Source organism: Trichoderma aggressivum (assembly GCF_033847375.1).
Source record: "Trichoderma aggressivum f. europaeum strain CBS 100526 chromosome Unknown scaffold_042, whole genome shotgun sequence".
NCBI lineage: Eukaryota > Fungi > Ascomycota > Sordariomycetes > Hypocreales > Hypocreaceae > Trichoderma > Trichoderma aggressivum.
Genome location: NW_026946408.1, coordinates 83627 through 99547, shown reverse-complemented (window position 1 = coordinate 99547; position 15921 = coordinate 83627). Strand labels below are relative to the sequence as shown.

The following is a 15921-nucleotide window of genomic DNA, read 5'->3' as shown; positions in this document are numbered from 1 at the left end:
GCTTCTCCGTGTGGTGTGATGACTTGACTTTAATTGGAGCCAAAGAAAAAAGGCAACAACCCTAAAGAGCAGCGCCTGACACCTTTATATCGCTCCTCGAGAGATGCGGGTATTAAGGGGTTGTCCAAAGGGTTAGGCTATCGTGCGGTAACCCGTGAAATGAAATGCTCCCATGTTAGTGATTTCCAAGCGCGGCCGAAGGAAGCTTGACATTTTGGGGCGGCTTTAGCTGCACTGCACATGACATGACGTCGCGGGGTGATTTCGGATATCCAACTACGCCCCAGAAAACCCTTGTAGCTTTCACTTGAGCTTACCATTGTAGTTACTCGGTATCTTCTTTTTGATCATTGGTGCGTTTTTTTCGTTGCTGGAGAGCTGTGTGCGTGTGCGTGTGTGTGTGTTTTCTGAGCATTTGACTGGAGGGTTGAGCTCAATTGTGTATAGCTCCAAGGGCATTGATTGATATCGGCAAGTTTAGTTAGTACATAGCAGCGAGTTGGCGGCTCTTTTAACCACTACCCGCTTCCAACGAATTGCCTTCAGCACCACCTACAGTAACCTCCCACCTTCGTTTGCGCCAGAGCTCTCTCTGTAATACAGAACAAAACAAACAACGCAATGGCCGCTCGACAAGCTTGCCAGCGGATTTTGCTGCGGCGCATCTCCCCCCGAGGCATCGCCGCCCCGGCCTCGGTCTCCATCTCGGCTTGCGCAGCCAGGACGTGCTCTGGCGTGGCAGCTCGGCCGCTGGCGAGGTGGACGAAGAGTCCCAGATGCGCCGCCGCTGGTGTTGCCGGTGCGCGGCGTTGGTACTCTGGGCCGGACAACCAGGTGCCGAATAGTCGCATCTGGGGCTTTGACGAGATCAAGGCGCTGGTCGAGGGCAAGGATCCCAAGGAGGAGGTTGTCATTGTTGGTAAGGGCACACATTACATACATCTATCACATCCCACTCTCCCATCCCATCTCTTTCTCTCCATATATGTTAATTGATTCAAAAACTAGACGTCCGCGAACCCCACGAGCTCCTCGACACGGGCAAAATCCCCGGCGCAATCAACATCCCCATCACCTCGGCCGTCCAGAGCTTCCACATCTCCGACGAGGACTTCGAGGACCTGTACGGCTACGCGCGCCCGCCCAAGGACGCGGCCTTGCTCTTCTACTGCAAGGCCGGCGTGCGCGCCCGGGCGGCCGCGGGGCTGGCGCAGCACGCCGGGTGGGCGAGTGTGGGCGAGTACCCGGGCAGCTGGCTCGACTGGGATCTGAACAAGGGTCCCGTGGAGGCTGTGAAGCGGGGGGGCAAGGGCGAGGCGAAATAAAAGTTGTTGTTGTTTTTGTTGTCAAAAATTGATGAAGATAATGTTAATATTACGACGTTTATATATGTATGTGTGTGCTTGGGTGTATCTGTGTATACGTGTAAGTATAGGTAGGCTCCAATGGCTGAAGGGAATAGACTGCGCAACCAAAAGCTCGAGGATGACTGGGAATCAAATCGAAAAAAAAAAAAGCTCCAAATTCATTGTTTCTGTCATTCATATCGAGGCATAGCCACCCGTCAAGTTATATAGTGTACAAATGCTTTTGCCAAATACCGACCAATAGTCTCCTTAGAAACGAGCTCCCTGTGTGACAAATACTCCTCTTCATAAAAAACGCTGAGGCGTCCCCCCAAATACTTGATTGCATTGATCTGAGTTTATCAAACTATTCTGGCTTTTTATCGGCATCCCCACCTGCTGGAGATCGCGCAACCGGGCTGCCGTGAGCAAAGAAGAGGATCTTGATCGTCAAGGAAAGACCGGCGTGTAGTAGGATGACAATAACCAGCAGGATCTTGCTGACCTGACGATCCGTTGCGCTCAGCACTGGATACAGATTTCGCACTAGGAAGACCACAGACAGGCCAAAGCCAACGCCAACAAAGACCCAGTTAAGGATGGAGATTGGCGACCAGGAAATCAGCGCAACAGGGATCCATATCAGGTTTGAGTATCCGTACAGAGCCCAGCACTCTAGGAGATTCGCCGATTCGCTTCCAAAGTATCGAAGAGCGAGGAATAGGGCCACGGGAATGACCAAGGTATATCCGTAGACTAAACCGGCAGCGCCTGGATATCCATCATCGTGTTAGCCCCAACTCATCAACTACATTCTCCCCATGGAACCTCAAACAGAACAATGCCATTTCATACCGCTTAATAGCCTAAAATCGTAGGCGAACTGGGACTTGCCCGTGGTCGAGAGATACTGGCTGATGGTGCCGCCGAGGAAGAGGATCAGGACCACCGTCGTGGCGATCCAAAACGGGCCGTACAAGTCGGGATTGCCCTCGAGCACGTCGAGGAAGTTTGCTCGCGGGAACAAGGCCGCCCAGCAGCGCGACAGGACGGCAGAGGTATCCACGTCGAAGAACTGCGCATAAAACGACATGCTCCAGAGATAGCGCTTGGACGACGACGACGAGGAGGATGTCGCTGGCGGGGGCAGGCCTGCTGCCGGCGCCTTGCGGCCGCGCGAGGACGACGACGGCTCGTTGAAGTTGGAGCTGTGGAATTCGAGATCCTCTTGGAGATCGGTGTGGCCGAGGTCGCCCTAGAAAAGACGCAGGCCGCAAACGCAGAAGCTTAGCAAGGCGACATTCCTTTTCTCTCTCTTTTTTTTGCGGGCATCGCAGACCCGGGATAGTTCAAGGCAACGTATGCTTCCCTTTCACCACTAACGTACCTCGTCGTCTACATCCACTACCGCATCATATCCAGAGCCGGACATCTTGGCGTCTTTGGGGGTGAGGGAATGCGCTGACCAAGTCCCGCTGGCAAGATCGCTGTCCAAATATCAGTTGGTTAAAGCCGAGCAATTGAGTCTGAGTTGGGTCGAGTCCAAGCTGGCTCTTCTTAGACGCATGGTGGCTTGAGCTTGGGGATAGCTTGCCACGAGATGTCGTCGTATCACGTGATCACATGCATGCACCAGTACGGACAAGGAACGAATCAAGTCTTCTGGTTAGCCGGCTTGTCCAGGTACAGGTGCTGTGCTATGGAACATCGAAAATGAATCGATTCCATTTTGCTTAGCAGTTTATATAAATGCTACTTGAATTCTCATGCCATTTGATCAATTGACGGGGAAGAAGCCTGATTTTGGCGTAGCCTGCTAGCTTGAGCATATACGTTAATCATGTGGATTTTTTTTGCTAGATAATCTATCTGAAATTCCAATCATTCCTGTGGTTCCAACTGACGGTCCATCATGTTTTGCCCTTTCAGCTCCATAGGCGGCACAATAACTATATGCTCTCTTCAAGCTGAAATTCACTCCTCTCCAGAGACCGGGATTTCGAAATGTAATATTGGCGTCAGTCACCGTCGAGTCACCAGCCGTTCCCCAGAGGAATATTTAACAACGAGCTGCCATCAGACATCATCTAGATTGATATATTTTGCCTCTGCCCTGATGCTAATGTAGAAACAAAATCCGGAATAAAGCAGAAGCACCTCTGTCCTCGCCACCCCAGAATGCCAGAACCCAGACGCCACATCCTTGGTGAAATGATTTATTTGAGCTTCTTCTTGGGTCGGAGCTGGTTGGTGTGACCGCACTTTCGCTTACGGCAGTTGGTAGCACGGGGAGGGAGACGGGCCTGAAAACGCCAAAGTCAGTGTCTGCGATTTGTCAAGCAGATACTCAAAATTAGAACGTACGTAGCACTTGCGGCAGATCATCTTGTCGCAGTTGAACTTGGAGGCCAGAACCTTCAGAGAGGGCTCAATGACACCACCACGCAGACGGAGGACGAGGTGGAGGGTGGACTCCTGCATATTGGCATTAGCATTCTGTTCTGTCTTTCTTGTGCCTTTTCTTTCTTTTTTTTTCCGGGTTCCTTCATTTCCCAGTCTTTACTCCGCGCTTTTTGCGAAGAAAGGTTGAAATGGAATTTCCTGATGACGCACCTTCTGGATGTTGTAGTCGGAAAGGGTGCGGCCATCCTCGAGCTGCTTGCCAGCAAAGATCAATCGCTGCTGGTCCGGGGGAATGCCCTCCTTGTCCTGGATCTTGGACTTGACATTGTCGATCGTGTCGGAGGACTCGACCTCAAGGGTGATGGTCTTGCCCGTCAGGGTCTTCACGAAACTGATCGCATTGTTAGTACGGCCTTGCCGGGTTCGACGTCGGAGCGAAATCTGGCGGGTTTTCAGTCTGAGCTTACATCTGCACTATTTACGGTTAGTATTTTCATCCTGGCTTGCTCCCTGAGGCGTGGGCGACGGTACTCACTCTTGAACGATTTTTGTGATGCTTGACGATGTGAAGGTTCGATCGCTGATTCTGCGCGCGAAATTGGTGGGGCGGAAGTTGAAATCATGGGAAACCCTAGGTCAGTAGCCGACGCACGTGACTTGGAAGAAGAGAATCGCCTGTTATGGGGAATGGAGAGGGCTTTCCATTTTGCTACTAGCGCCGGTCCGACAACCCACTTTGCCCTAGTCCATTCTTAGAAGCACCTTTGGCACCTCAAAGACCTCGAGTGGAGCCTTTCACGCCATGTACCAAGTACTTCGTCCCAAGTTGGAATTCTACAGCAAAGAACAGCTTCAGCTTCTATTTTACAACTGATGAGACGAACAAATGGCTTCTGATCTTTTAATCCATTGGAGTATTATTGGGTATATTGGAGTAACTCTCAGTAACCCTATGTAACAAAAGTTGAGGCCCTCCGTCTGCATCATACTTATAGGTACTTGCGCAGCAACTATATACTCAACGCCTTGACTAGATGTCGTGATCAACTATCAAAGTTAATATTGGCTCCTCGTGCCCGATTTTTTTGTTTGCCAGACCACCATGGTCCGTTCTATCCTGTAAATGGCGTCTGTCATGGTTTCAAGAGAGGCCCCTACTACCAAGCCTTCATTACACAAACATTAGCTCCCTTTCTTTACCACGGCGTAGTCGTTGCGCTGAGTGTAGACTTACCAGCCGCTCTGTAAAGCTCTGTTGCGGTTTCAGAAAGGCGGTCGACATTGCGAAATGCCTCATATCTTGGCATCGGCGGCAAAGCGTTTTCTGATTTGGACGGATTAAACCGATTGTATTCGAGAGTTTGGTTCAGTAAATGTTTGGCGGCGTCATCCATGTCATTGGTAGAAATATCCTCCAATTGGTTTGTGTTTACCGACGATTCTTCCACCGGAAAGAATTTTGTGATTGGATTAGCGCCTTGGTCCATCTTATTAGCATTGTAACTACTAAAAAAGTGAGTCATGGTACTCATAAGCTTACTAGTCGTGTCAATGAGGCTGGAGACGTGAGCAAAATATGCGTCAAGTTCGTCTTCTTCCATAGAGACTACCTGGCTAGGGGTGACTTTATCAAAGTCAAACTTGGTAGTCTTGGTATCGCGTTGTGTTGGCAAGTTGCTTCTACCTTGTCGCCATCTCTCCCAGTCCAGTGTAGGTGTTTGGAGGAAATTCGTATTTTGGAATCGGGATAATGAAGCAGCATCTGACAAGGGAAACAAAAGTTTAGTGGCAACAATGAGCAGGGCCATCAGACGCATCTCTGGATAATCCAACCGGGGGTTTGAAAACTTTTCGGTCGGAAAGCGGAATTGATATCCCAAGATGGATGCCAACTTTCGAGTCGCGATGATGGCATCAACTGTTCTTTGATCAGAATCTTACCGTTCAGTTGAGAGAATAATGATTCTTACTGGGCAGCGCAAGCTCTTTTGCAAATTGTATCAGCTGCGGAACGTGATTAATCTCTGGAAAGATTAGACTGTAGTTGAAGTCGTATGAGAGTACCAAGTCCATAACGACTCTGTGTATCTCGCCTCCTTCTATAGAAGAACGAAATGGTAGCTTCAAGACCCTGATATAAGCGGCGGGCATCCGATCCCGCATTTCCTGGGGCAGATGTTGGTACTACTCGCTAATTAGCATGGACAAACTAGGTGTTGGAGCACAGTTATGCTCACGCATTTCTTGTACGGAATGCTACCGCTCCTGGCCCATCGTATGATTTCACCGAGGTGAGTTGGTATCCTCAAGAGGACGCAGCCCAAATAGCAGATTGCGAGTGTGTCGGGGACGCGTGGCAACGGCCATCGTAAGCCCAGCTCGGGATCCCAGCTCTGCTTCCTGGATTGAGGATGCCATTTTGATGAAGATGATGAATCCTGAGAGGGCTGAGAGCTGAAAACTGCCAAGTCTTCGTCGTCTCCTTGGGCATCGTCACCGATACCAGAATTTGACCCTCTGATTCGCAGATCCCACAAGTCGCGAACGACAGTTTCCAACTCTTCTCTGTGACCCTTTTCATTGATGAGCCATGCTACTTGGCTTCTAATAATCAATTGGAGAGCCTCAAGGTAGAGATCCCTGCCGGCCTGGCCCGTCAGTGTAGGCGCCCTCTTTCCTCTGTCTCTCGGGGCCATTTCACGCCGAGATACGGCTCCCATTTTACCAGAGTCTTCAATGTCACCAAGATCGAATTGGATGAACCCCTATGACCAGTCAATTTCGCAACTAGGCAGAGTTCACCAGGAGCTACCTACTTCGATTTGGTGACCCCGAGCGCAAAATCTCAGCCCGTCTTGCAGATACCATCTCTGGCTACCGCATTCGGGGCATCTTTCGCCTCGCGGCATTCTCCGGACTTCTCCTGGCCCTTCCATTCTGAGCGTGCACTTTGAACTATGCTGAAAGCGAGCAGAGGCGATGGATGGAGGTGCTGAGTTATGACGAGCAAGTGTAGACTTCGCGGTCTCTGCAACACTTCTGAGAGAAGTTTGTCTTCATGTTGCACCGTGTTTCACCGGTCAAGAAAAGAGACAAAAATCCGGGGCCTGGGATTGATGGCGATATAACGAACTGAAGCTGCAGGCTTGTCCAACCGAAAGACACCAGCGGATAGGCATGAGGTTTTGCTTGCGAAGGCTGGTGTTGTCTTGCTCAAAGTACAATTGACCTGCTGGCGGCTTTGCGCAACGCTACCAGGTACTATAGGATTTTACCCACTATAATTTTCACCTACTGCAGCCACACATCTCGGAATCTCTCATGACAGCTGCAAGCATTCTATAATCTGAAGCATCTGCAGCAAATCTGCAGCCAATCTACATCATCGAGGGGCAGACATCATCTCTCATGATTAATTACACGTCACAGTTTGCACATGATCACTAATTGCAGCAAGCTCGGTATGCACGTTCATTTTTTTCTTTTTCATTTTTCACCATGACGGGCAGCTACGCACACATGTCTGTGTGGGTAACTGTGGCGATGACTCGTGGAGCGTACAAAGGAAAATAGTGACCCTCAGAAAGGGCGTTTGAAATGCCGAGCATTGTAACTAGCAGAGAAATCCCATCCATCAACCTTCGAACGCAACGACCCATACATCAAGCCAAGGATATTCGATGTTACGACGGCCGTAATAAACGCCTGGAGGTAGGGGAGGAAAAGAGGTGACGAGGGGCTATAACCAAATCCTAAATCTTCGTAGTGCTCATTTGGTGGGGGAATAAGATTTAATTTAACCCTGCTTGGGAGCCTCCTTGGCCTCAATGGCGGCCTCCTCACCCATGGAGGTAAGGACAACAACGTCTGATAATGAGGTTAGAATACAATCCATTTTCGTACCACTCTTGGACATTTAAACAGAGGGGGACATGGTGACTTACTGGTGTCCTTCTCATCAACCTTGAAGAGCTTGTTGATCTTCTCACCAATCTCACCATCGGGCATGCGGACATCATCCTTGGTGTCACCGTCGTCGTTCATGAGGGAGAGGAAACCATCGTCAGAGATGTCGAGCTACAGAATCGTTGTCAGTAAAGCTCGACTCTTTCTTCTCTCGTTTTCTTCCACTTTTCACCTGGGGAGCATAATTTACTTACCAGCTGGTACTCACGACGGGTGACGTTGGGGACATCCATGTTGTGGGTGGAGGGAGAGAGATCTTCGTACTTCTTGCCGGTGAAGATGTCAAGGGCGACAAGGTGGACCTTGGCGTGACCGTGCTTGCCGGTCTTGGAGGTGGACATGTCGACAATCTTGCATGGGCGACCCTTGATCACGACGAAGCCGTTCTTGCGCAGAGCAGAGCACTGCATGGGGTAGGTGAGAGACGCGCCGGCGTCGGCGGACTCGAAAGTAACATCATGCTGTAGGTTGGATGAATTGGTTAGCGTTTAGAGTTTCGTGATGAAGCGAGTGCGAAAGATCCGCAGTTTCATTCGGTGACTTGATGTTGATCTTGCAGACAGGGGCGATCATGGGACGCAGAATCTCATCTGGCAAATCTAGCAACGCAAAAAAAAAAAAAAAAGCAATATTGTGATGTGGGGGTGTCGCTCAGTCGAGGGGCAGCCAAGATGATTGCGGGGTGTTTTTTTTTTCCCTTTGCGCAGAGGCAGCGCAACGGAAACAGACGATGGACTTACCTCCTCAGACATGGTGATGGATTGCGCAAAAATCGAGCTTGTCGTGAAGCGAAGAGAAGGAAGAAAGAGAGTCGGGGAGAGTCTGCGTGGCAGACAAGACAGTGGAGAGTATTGAAAGTATGTGGAGAGGAGAAATTGAGAGGTGAGAGGAGAAGAGCAGAGGGTGGACGGAGGGGGAAGAAAAGGTGCGTTACCTGAATTTTTTTTTCGCCTGTGTGATTGGCCCTGGCGTTAATGGTGCTTGAGCGACTGTGGGACACGGTTTGCACCCGTTTTGGAGGGAGCAAGTTAGTACCTTTTTTTGCCCAACCGGTAAGGTTTGGTGCTCTTTTTTCCTTCTCCCGCCCGTTAGCCTTACTTATTAGGGCGGAGCATTCAAAAATGCAGCCCGGACACGAGCACCGTCACGAGCCGTTCATGACTTGAGAGAAGAGGACGCTGAAGCAGTGCAGGTGTACTTGCCGAAACATTATTCTATTTTATTGATTATTTAGGTACTTTTACAAGGTAGGTACTAAGGTATTGTTTACACGAACCTTAGTGAAATCGGGGTACCCAAGACTCAGTAGCTGGTACCTCTGTCGGCTTCTCTTTAAAGCTAGCTGCAGTGGTTGTCTCTGGGGAGGAGGCTGCATGAGCTCGGCACAAGGGAGATGATCACACACAACTCCGCATCCCGAATCTGCAAACCGCCTGGCATGGTGCATCTATTTTGCCGAGCTGGTATTTCTGCTGCACTTGCTCATGAGAGCTACAGAAGCAACCACGACAATCTGTGTGAATTGAGTACTTCTGTACAGGTACTAAAAAGTATCTCATGTAACAGAGGTACCTGCAACTACGAGTATTATTGGAAGGTTTAGTGCTAATAGGGCTTTTCCTCCCCAAAAGGAGAAGCATCTGCAATGCTCTACCATTGAAAGTTTAAATGTGAGCTGGCAGCAGAGCTCCGGTACATCGTGTCTCGTGTATTTCCGCTGCATGGCATGGTACCCCGACCTCTTCTTAGTCGCGTGATGTTTGTGCTGCCCATAATGGATCAACGTCGTCAACTGATGAATCTGCACAAGGCTCCTACAGGCGGTATAGTACATGTATACTTGCAGCTTGCAGCTTGGAGCCAATGAACCCGCAGTTGCTGCGTTGTAGCAGCCCGGCTAGAGTCTTGTCTTCCTCAACCCTTTTCCCCAATGTCTTTTATGCTGTTCCGGTTGACTCACAGCACTGCATTTGGCTTTCCAATTGTGAGCACAGATTTGTGGTGGCGTAAGCTTGCGGCCTCAACAGGCAAGGTAGATGCTGAGGCCTCTGGGTAAATGAGGCTTGGCAATGGCTCTGTTTTGGGAGCAATTAGTAGGGAGTACCTCAACAAAGATGACAATAATACTGACATGGATAGGTAGGTACCCAGATGCAACACTTAATATCCATCTAGGTACCTGAGAAAACAATCCTTTCTGATACCTATTGAAACCAATTGTAACACTTCTATCCACGGATTCTTCGTATCTTGTCCAGCGCTTGCTGAATTGCTGCTACAGCGCCCCCCTTCACCAATCATGGCGCTAATTGACTGCCCCAAGTCCGTTCTCCACCAGCGCATCGGCATACCTTAGCCTCGCAGCGTCTCACTCTGTACGGAGTACTACAGCACACTGGCAGCTAGCAGCGACAAGTTGCGAGTACATGTACGTGTACGTACATGTATGCTCATGCTCGTGCCCGCCATCCGTCGAATCAATCACCAGTGACATTCTGGCGTTTCAAACCACCGCCCCAAAGCCATGAGACGGTCATGATCACGAGGTGCCCTCTCTTCACCAATCGATAACCTCATCTCCGACCCTGCCTGCGCATCATGTGGCTCGACCGTCTCGCAGCAACCCAAGCCAGCGCGTCCGGCCCTTCGACTCCCCAGATCACCAGCCGACACAACTCGCCGCTCCCACGAAGGACGTCGAGCACTCTCAGCCCTTACATCACATCACAGAGGCAAGGGCCTTCCCCGCGCGGCTCGTCTCTCTCCTTGGTGTCAAGCGGCTCTACGACATCGCTGCTGGCGTCGTCCCGCAAGCCCAATGGCTCAGATGCGAGACAGCAGTCCGTGCAGGCTCCGGACTCGGTGGGCGTCTTGGAGAAGCTGTTGGCGGCAGATTCCGAGGTCGTGGGCAAGGCTCAAAACAGAACAAGCTCGATTACTCCGGAGGACCTGACATTTGACGTTGATTTCGGTGGACTGTCTCTAAAGGAGCTGGCCGCCGGGAGCTTCGACCAAGATGCCACAAGCTTGCGCCGGCCGCAGAGTGCGAGCGAATGTGCGTCGTTCCATGTCCATGGCTGTAATATGAAATCGTACTGGCTGTATCCTTTGCTGACTTGCCAATTGTAGACGAAGAGGACAAGGCCCGGTTTGACGCCTTGCACCGGTCCATTGTTGCGTGCGACGACATCCTGAACTCGGTCGAGATGAATCTCGCCGATTTTCGCAATGACCTTTCCACCGTATCGGCTGACATTGAAACACTGCAAACACGCTCTAGTGCATTGAGTAGAAGGTTGGAGAACCGCAAACGGATCGAAAAGGCGCTTGGCCCTTTGGTGGAAGAACTGAGCGTGTCACCCGATACCATTTCTAGGATAACAACGGGCCATATCGACGACCTGTGGGCCAAAACGTTGAATGAGATGGATAAAAGAGCCTCGGCCATTAAGAAGCTATCTGGGACACAACAGGGCAAAGCCAGCGAGGAGCTTGGCCCTATCCTAGAGAAGCTCATCTTAAAGGTGCGGTCCTTCGCCTGTACCTGGCTTCGGAATCGACTAACATGTAGCATCGCAGGCTGTAGAGCGCATTCGAGACTTCCTCGTCGCCCAGATCAAGGCTCTTCGGTCGCCTCACATCAATGCCCAGATAATCCAGCAGCAGAACTTCCTCAAGTTCAAGGACCTCTATACGTTTCTGCATAGGCATCATGCCGCCCTTGCGGAAGAAATCTCACAAGCGTACATGAATACGATGCGATGGTACTATCTAAATCAATTCACACGATACGAAAGGGCCTTGGCCAAGCTCAAGCTTCATATTCTGGATAAAAATGACGTCTTGGGGCAGGAGGATGCAACAAGGAAAACTGCTGTCCTGTCGAGCAGTCGTGTTGCTGGCCCGCCACACGATGCATTCAATCTCGGGCGCCGGATTGACATGCTACGAACAAAGAGCATCTCTGCCATCTCATCATACCTGGCGGAGGAGGATCAATCAACTCACTACCTGGAAGTCCCCTTCCGAAACTTCAACCTGGCTCTCATCGACAATGCCACGGCCGAATATACCTTCTTGGCGGCTTTCTTCGCGCCCGCCTTGTCTTATTCACAGATATCCAAAAACTTCAACTACATATTTGAACCAACTTTTGAGGTTGGCAGGGTGCTTTCGAAAGCGCTCGTCAGCGAGAGCTTCGATGCCCTGGGACTTCTTCTCTGCATCCGACTCAACCAGCACTTTGCCTTTGACCTTCAGAGGCGAAAAGTACCGGCCGTGGACGGCTACATCAACGGCACCAACATGTTGCTCTGGCCGCGATTGCAGGTCATCATGGACCGCCATTGCGAATCCGTCCGGCTGTTGACCAATGCTGCTCCCGCGAAACTGGCCAAGGCCGATCAGATGAAGATGTCGGCCGCGCCGCACATGATCACGCAGCGGTTTGGGCAGCTGCTCCACGGCTTTCTGGCTCTGTCCACGGAGGCCGGCGACGATGAGCCCGTCGTCGCTAGTGTACGCCGTTTGCGCTCCGAGGTCGAAGCCTTCTTGGCTCGACAGGCGCAGTCGCATGGCGATACGAGGAAAAGCGAGCGGTTCCTATATAACAATTATTCTCTGATTCTCACCATCATCGGCGATGAAGCGGGGAAGCTGGCACAGGAACAGCAAGAACATTTTGAAGAGCTGAAACAGACATATCAGGGTGAATCATAGATGTACAAAGTTACGCCGCTGTGTCCCCCCCCTAAAAATATGATTTATAATGACGCAAGTAAGCGTTGGATTGAGGCATTGTCATGAAAACTAGGGTTGGATTCTAGCTTCAGTTATTTGTATGGCGTCAGGAGGCATAGCATGTTCATGGGAAAGGGGTTGAATAATTAGACAGGCACATCTGCAGAAAACTTAGTCACTCTAGACAACCGAGCCCTTATAACTACTATAGCGAATTCTTTTTTGTCCTTTTATTTATTTCCTGTCCGTCCATTCTCTTTCGTACAATTAACCTATACGATTGGATATATTTATATTTCATTTCAGCCGTACCCTCTATTGTGAATGACAGGACTAACGCTGGCCAGGGAAGAGGGACCATATGTACTGGATAAGAGTAGGGTTTCGCCGAAGATAGAATGCCACAACTCCGACCATGATGGCTGCTCCAATGAATCTGACAGGACGCCTGTACATCCACATCTTCCTCCTAACCCCAATTCTCAGCTCTTGCCACTGTATTTCCTTGACCTGCCTCTCGAAGTACTGGTGTCCATCCTCTAGCGTTTGCCGGGTGCTATCATCGACGTCTGTGCAAGTTTTGAGCACGCTTGACGCCGATATTTGATACCACGATCGGAGAGTCTTCGGGGGATGGCGTACGAACAGGTCCACAGACTTCTTGATCAGGTCATCTAGATCCAGTTCCGGCGGGACCCTGCCGAGAATGACTTGAAGCATATCAGGCTCGTCAATCTCAAAGATCTCGTCGCGGCGGTCTATGACAATCTGAGCAAACAAATATATGGAGAACGTAGGCTCCCGGGCCAGGATGACGTCAAACAGCCGGGCGATGTCCCTGTACCGCTCTATGTTGTGAGCATACATGGTGAGCGTGCCGGCGAGCGCATAGAAAGGCTCTATGCTGGAAAGGTGCCGGCGGAGCTCGGGATCCGCGCGGGCGAGGATGTCGGGCAGGAGCCTTAGCTGTGCGGTTGTGGCGCTGAGGCTAGGCAGCATGAAGTCGCGAATCCGTAGAATGGAGAGCCGAGCGACCAGAGGCGCCCTGAATGCTGGCTCCAGGACTAGCAGGAATACCTGGCAGATGTCATGGTATCCCTGAAAGTAGCAAAGATATGGGTAGCGGCGAAGAACCTCGACGATGAGATCTGATAGCTCTTGTTTCCGTTTGTGTAGCTCCGGTTCAGACTGGTCTAGAAAGGGTGTGTCAGTTTTTATACATTAATCGAGTGATGTTATACGACACAGGGAGAGGCATACCGCTAGGGTAATGAACAAAGGACCGGTTTACGTCGAGCTGAACTTGGTCCTCATCTCTGTGGCGCGGCAATTCTTTCCAATGACCACTGGTAGCATCGGCATCGACATCTGCTGCGCGCGTGCCATCGCCTTGGTGTTCCTTCTCGTCGGCCGGGGGTGTCAGTCCAAGCAGGATGGGCCCTATGCAGAACAAGATGGTTTGTTAGCGACGTATTCGAAAGAAGGGAAGTGGTCGGAGACGGAGACATACAGGCAGCCTGGCGAAGCGAATCGGCAAGCAGGCCGCCGTCAGACTCGGCGAGAGCTCTCAGGCGCGTGGCATCTCTCCAAGTGCAGGCGGCCAGGATCTCGCTCGTCTTCAGGGCGGCGGCTGGCGAGTTGAGGTTGTCGATGGGCTCCTCCAGGGCAACAGGCTCGTCATCTTCATCGTCGCGGCCAGCGGGATCGACCAGCTCTTTGTCCAGGCTCATGTGCTAGATTGGGTGCTTTTTGATGATTTGGAGGGTTGAATCGGGCTAGTGCTGGTGACGTGACGTTTGCTTGCTCGTTGGAGCTACTGAACTGAAGGTACATACATGTATTTTGGCGGGTCACATGCAAAACAAGCAGCCACCGGTCTACTCTAACAGCTTCAATCAAAAGCGTATACACACATCTCTTCTTTCTTTCTTTTTTTTCCATCTTCGTTTTCATTTCATTCTTCTCGTATACTGCCAAATACGTTCTTTTTTTTTTTTCCTGTATTGATTGGATGCCGAAATCTTGTTTGGGTGCTGCAATCACAATTACATACCTTTGTCCACATGCTACTTCTACCCAATATCCACACCTATGTAATCTGCGGCCCTTATGAAAGCTTCTCTACCCAATCTCATGAGCCTCAAATTGAACCAGTCCATAGAGTTGCTAGAGTGGGTACATGAAGTGTTAGTATAACTTCTCTATAAACCTGGCATATTAGCTTATACTTGCTTTTAACCCCCCCAGTGATCGGAATGAGCCCTTCTGTTCCACTGATGTGGTTGTGTCTGTTTTGAATTGAATGATAATGCTGCATACAGAAATCCACAGATGCTCTGCTAAGAATCTTCGTAGCATAAATCCAAAGTTACGAGACTCAATCAATATTTCTATTTAGTTAATCATTGACTGCTGACCTATCTTCATGTAATACCTAGTGTGCCCCGTACGAGTACGTACGCCATGTTCTTCAGCAACCCAAGTTTTGTCTAGTACTGTGACTACTTGAATATGGCGACATACTTGCATTTCCAAAGGCTGGTAGGCAGGGAACCAGGTTTAAACGGCAACAACACGCAAAGCCCGTCTTCTCGCAAAGACCCACCAATGGGAACCGCTGGTTGGCCAGGCTCTGCACCCTTTGAGCTTCAGACCCTTGTCTCATTGCTCACCGAGTGGAGACGGCCAGGGAAGGCTGCAGCAAGTGGTTAACAAGAGTCTCCATAGGGAAACATGATGAGATGTGAAGAGATTCAAGAGACGGTGCTTCATCGGCCCATGATAGATGCAAGTGGTAGATTCAGAGTTGGTGCTAATCAAAGTAGCAATTTAGCAGTACTACCCTGCCTTATACTATGTGACAAGCGCCGTCATACTTGATGTCTTATTGCATCTATGCTGCACACCTACATATACGCGGAGTGTCTAGTCAACAGCCTCTATGTAAATGATTGGTCCTGGCTTTCGGCAGGGTGGGAGTGAATGGTTCTAGGCTCGAGGAGTCTTGATGCGTCCTTAGATGAACAGATATTTCTTTTTTTTTTCTCCCTCTCTCTAATTTGAACAGAATCCCAAAACGTCCATTAATGCAAAGTCCATGTAATTGTAGACATGGATGAGCTACCTTCATCATTGCTACATACATACAGTTATGCTTGAGAGGTGAAGTGCGGCGTTGGTACCGTAATCACTTTGAAAAGTCTCTTCCATAGTGCCCAAACTTCTGTCGCCAGTTTAATTAGTTGGGCTCATCAGTCGTATGTAACAAATCTATCATTAATTTTCATGATGACTTGGAATATTTGTGGAAAAGCTGGTGATTGTTTTTTCAAGATGCTATCTTTGGAGGTACATGAAGTGGTGGAGATGTACTGCAACAGTACCTCCATGCATGACTCGACGTCTCTGCAAGGGGGCCAGAGACACTCTTTGACTCCTACCCCTCAGTCAGTGATAAGAAAGGATG

The 15921-nt window shown here is 50.1% G+C and overlaps 5 protein-coding genes across 5 annotated transcripts; 2 read left to right on the top strand and 3 right to left on the bottom strand.

The window, feature by feature from the left end:
• Positions 1-621: 621 nt before the first annotated feature.
• Positions 622-1325, top strand: Triagg1_8505 (uncharacterized protein; the record flags this gene model as incomplete). The annotated part of the gene is made up of 2 exons (XM_062903359.1): positions 622-919; positions 1009-1325. The coding sequence occupies 2 exons, from the start codon at positions 622-624 to the stop codon at positions 1323-1325; spliced, it is 615 nt and encodes a 204-aa protein (XP_062752501.1).
• Positions 1326-1713: 388 nt separating this feature from the next.
• Positions 1714-6685, bottom strand: Triagg1_8504 (uncharacterized protein; the record flags this gene model as incomplete). Its single annotated transcript, XM_062903358.1, has 13 exons — positions 1714-2117; positions 2202-2601; positions 2734-2833; positions 3619-3671; positions 3711-3821; positions 3960-4140; positions 4217-4223; positions 4285-4490; positions 4950-5226; positions 5290-5667; positions 5720-5933; positions 5987-6514; positions 6566-6685. The coding sequence occupies 13 exons, from the start codon at positions 6683-6685 to the stop codon at positions 1714-1716; spliced, it is 2979 nt and encodes a 992-aa protein (XP_062752500.1).
• Positions 6686-7545: 860 nt separating this feature from the next.
• On the bottom strand, positions 7546-8467 carry Triagg1_8503 (uncharacterized protein; the record flags this gene model as incomplete). The annotated part of the gene is made up of 4 exons (XM_062903357.1): positions 7546-7616; positions 7694-7826; positions 7910-8176; positions 8456-8467. The coding sequence occupies 4 exons, from the start codon at positions 8465-8467 to the stop codon at positions 7546-7548; spliced, it is 483 nt and encodes a 160-aa protein (XP_062752499.1).
• A 1846-nt stretch (positions 8468-10313) lies between these two features.
• Triagg1_8502 (uncharacterized protein) lies at positions 10314-12434 on the top strand (the record flags this gene model as incomplete). The annotated part of the gene is made up of 3 exons (XM_062903356.1): positions 10314-10770; positions 10845-11239; positions 11295-12434. 3 exons carry the CDS (start codon positions 10314-10316, stop codon positions 12432-12434), a joined length of 1992 nt encoding a protein of 663 aa, XP_062752498.1.
• Positions 12435-12788: 354 nt separating this feature from the next.
• On the bottom strand, positions 12789-14185 carry Triagg1_8501 (uncharacterized protein; the record flags this gene model as incomplete). The annotated part of the gene is made up of 3 exons (XM_062903355.1): positions 12789-13648; positions 13716-13895; positions 13966-14185. The coding sequence occupies 3 exons, from the start codon at positions 14183-14185 to the stop codon at positions 12789-12791; spliced, it is 1260 nt and encodes a 419-aa protein (XP_062752497.1).
• Between the last annotated feature and the right edge of the window lie 1736 nt (positions 14186-15921).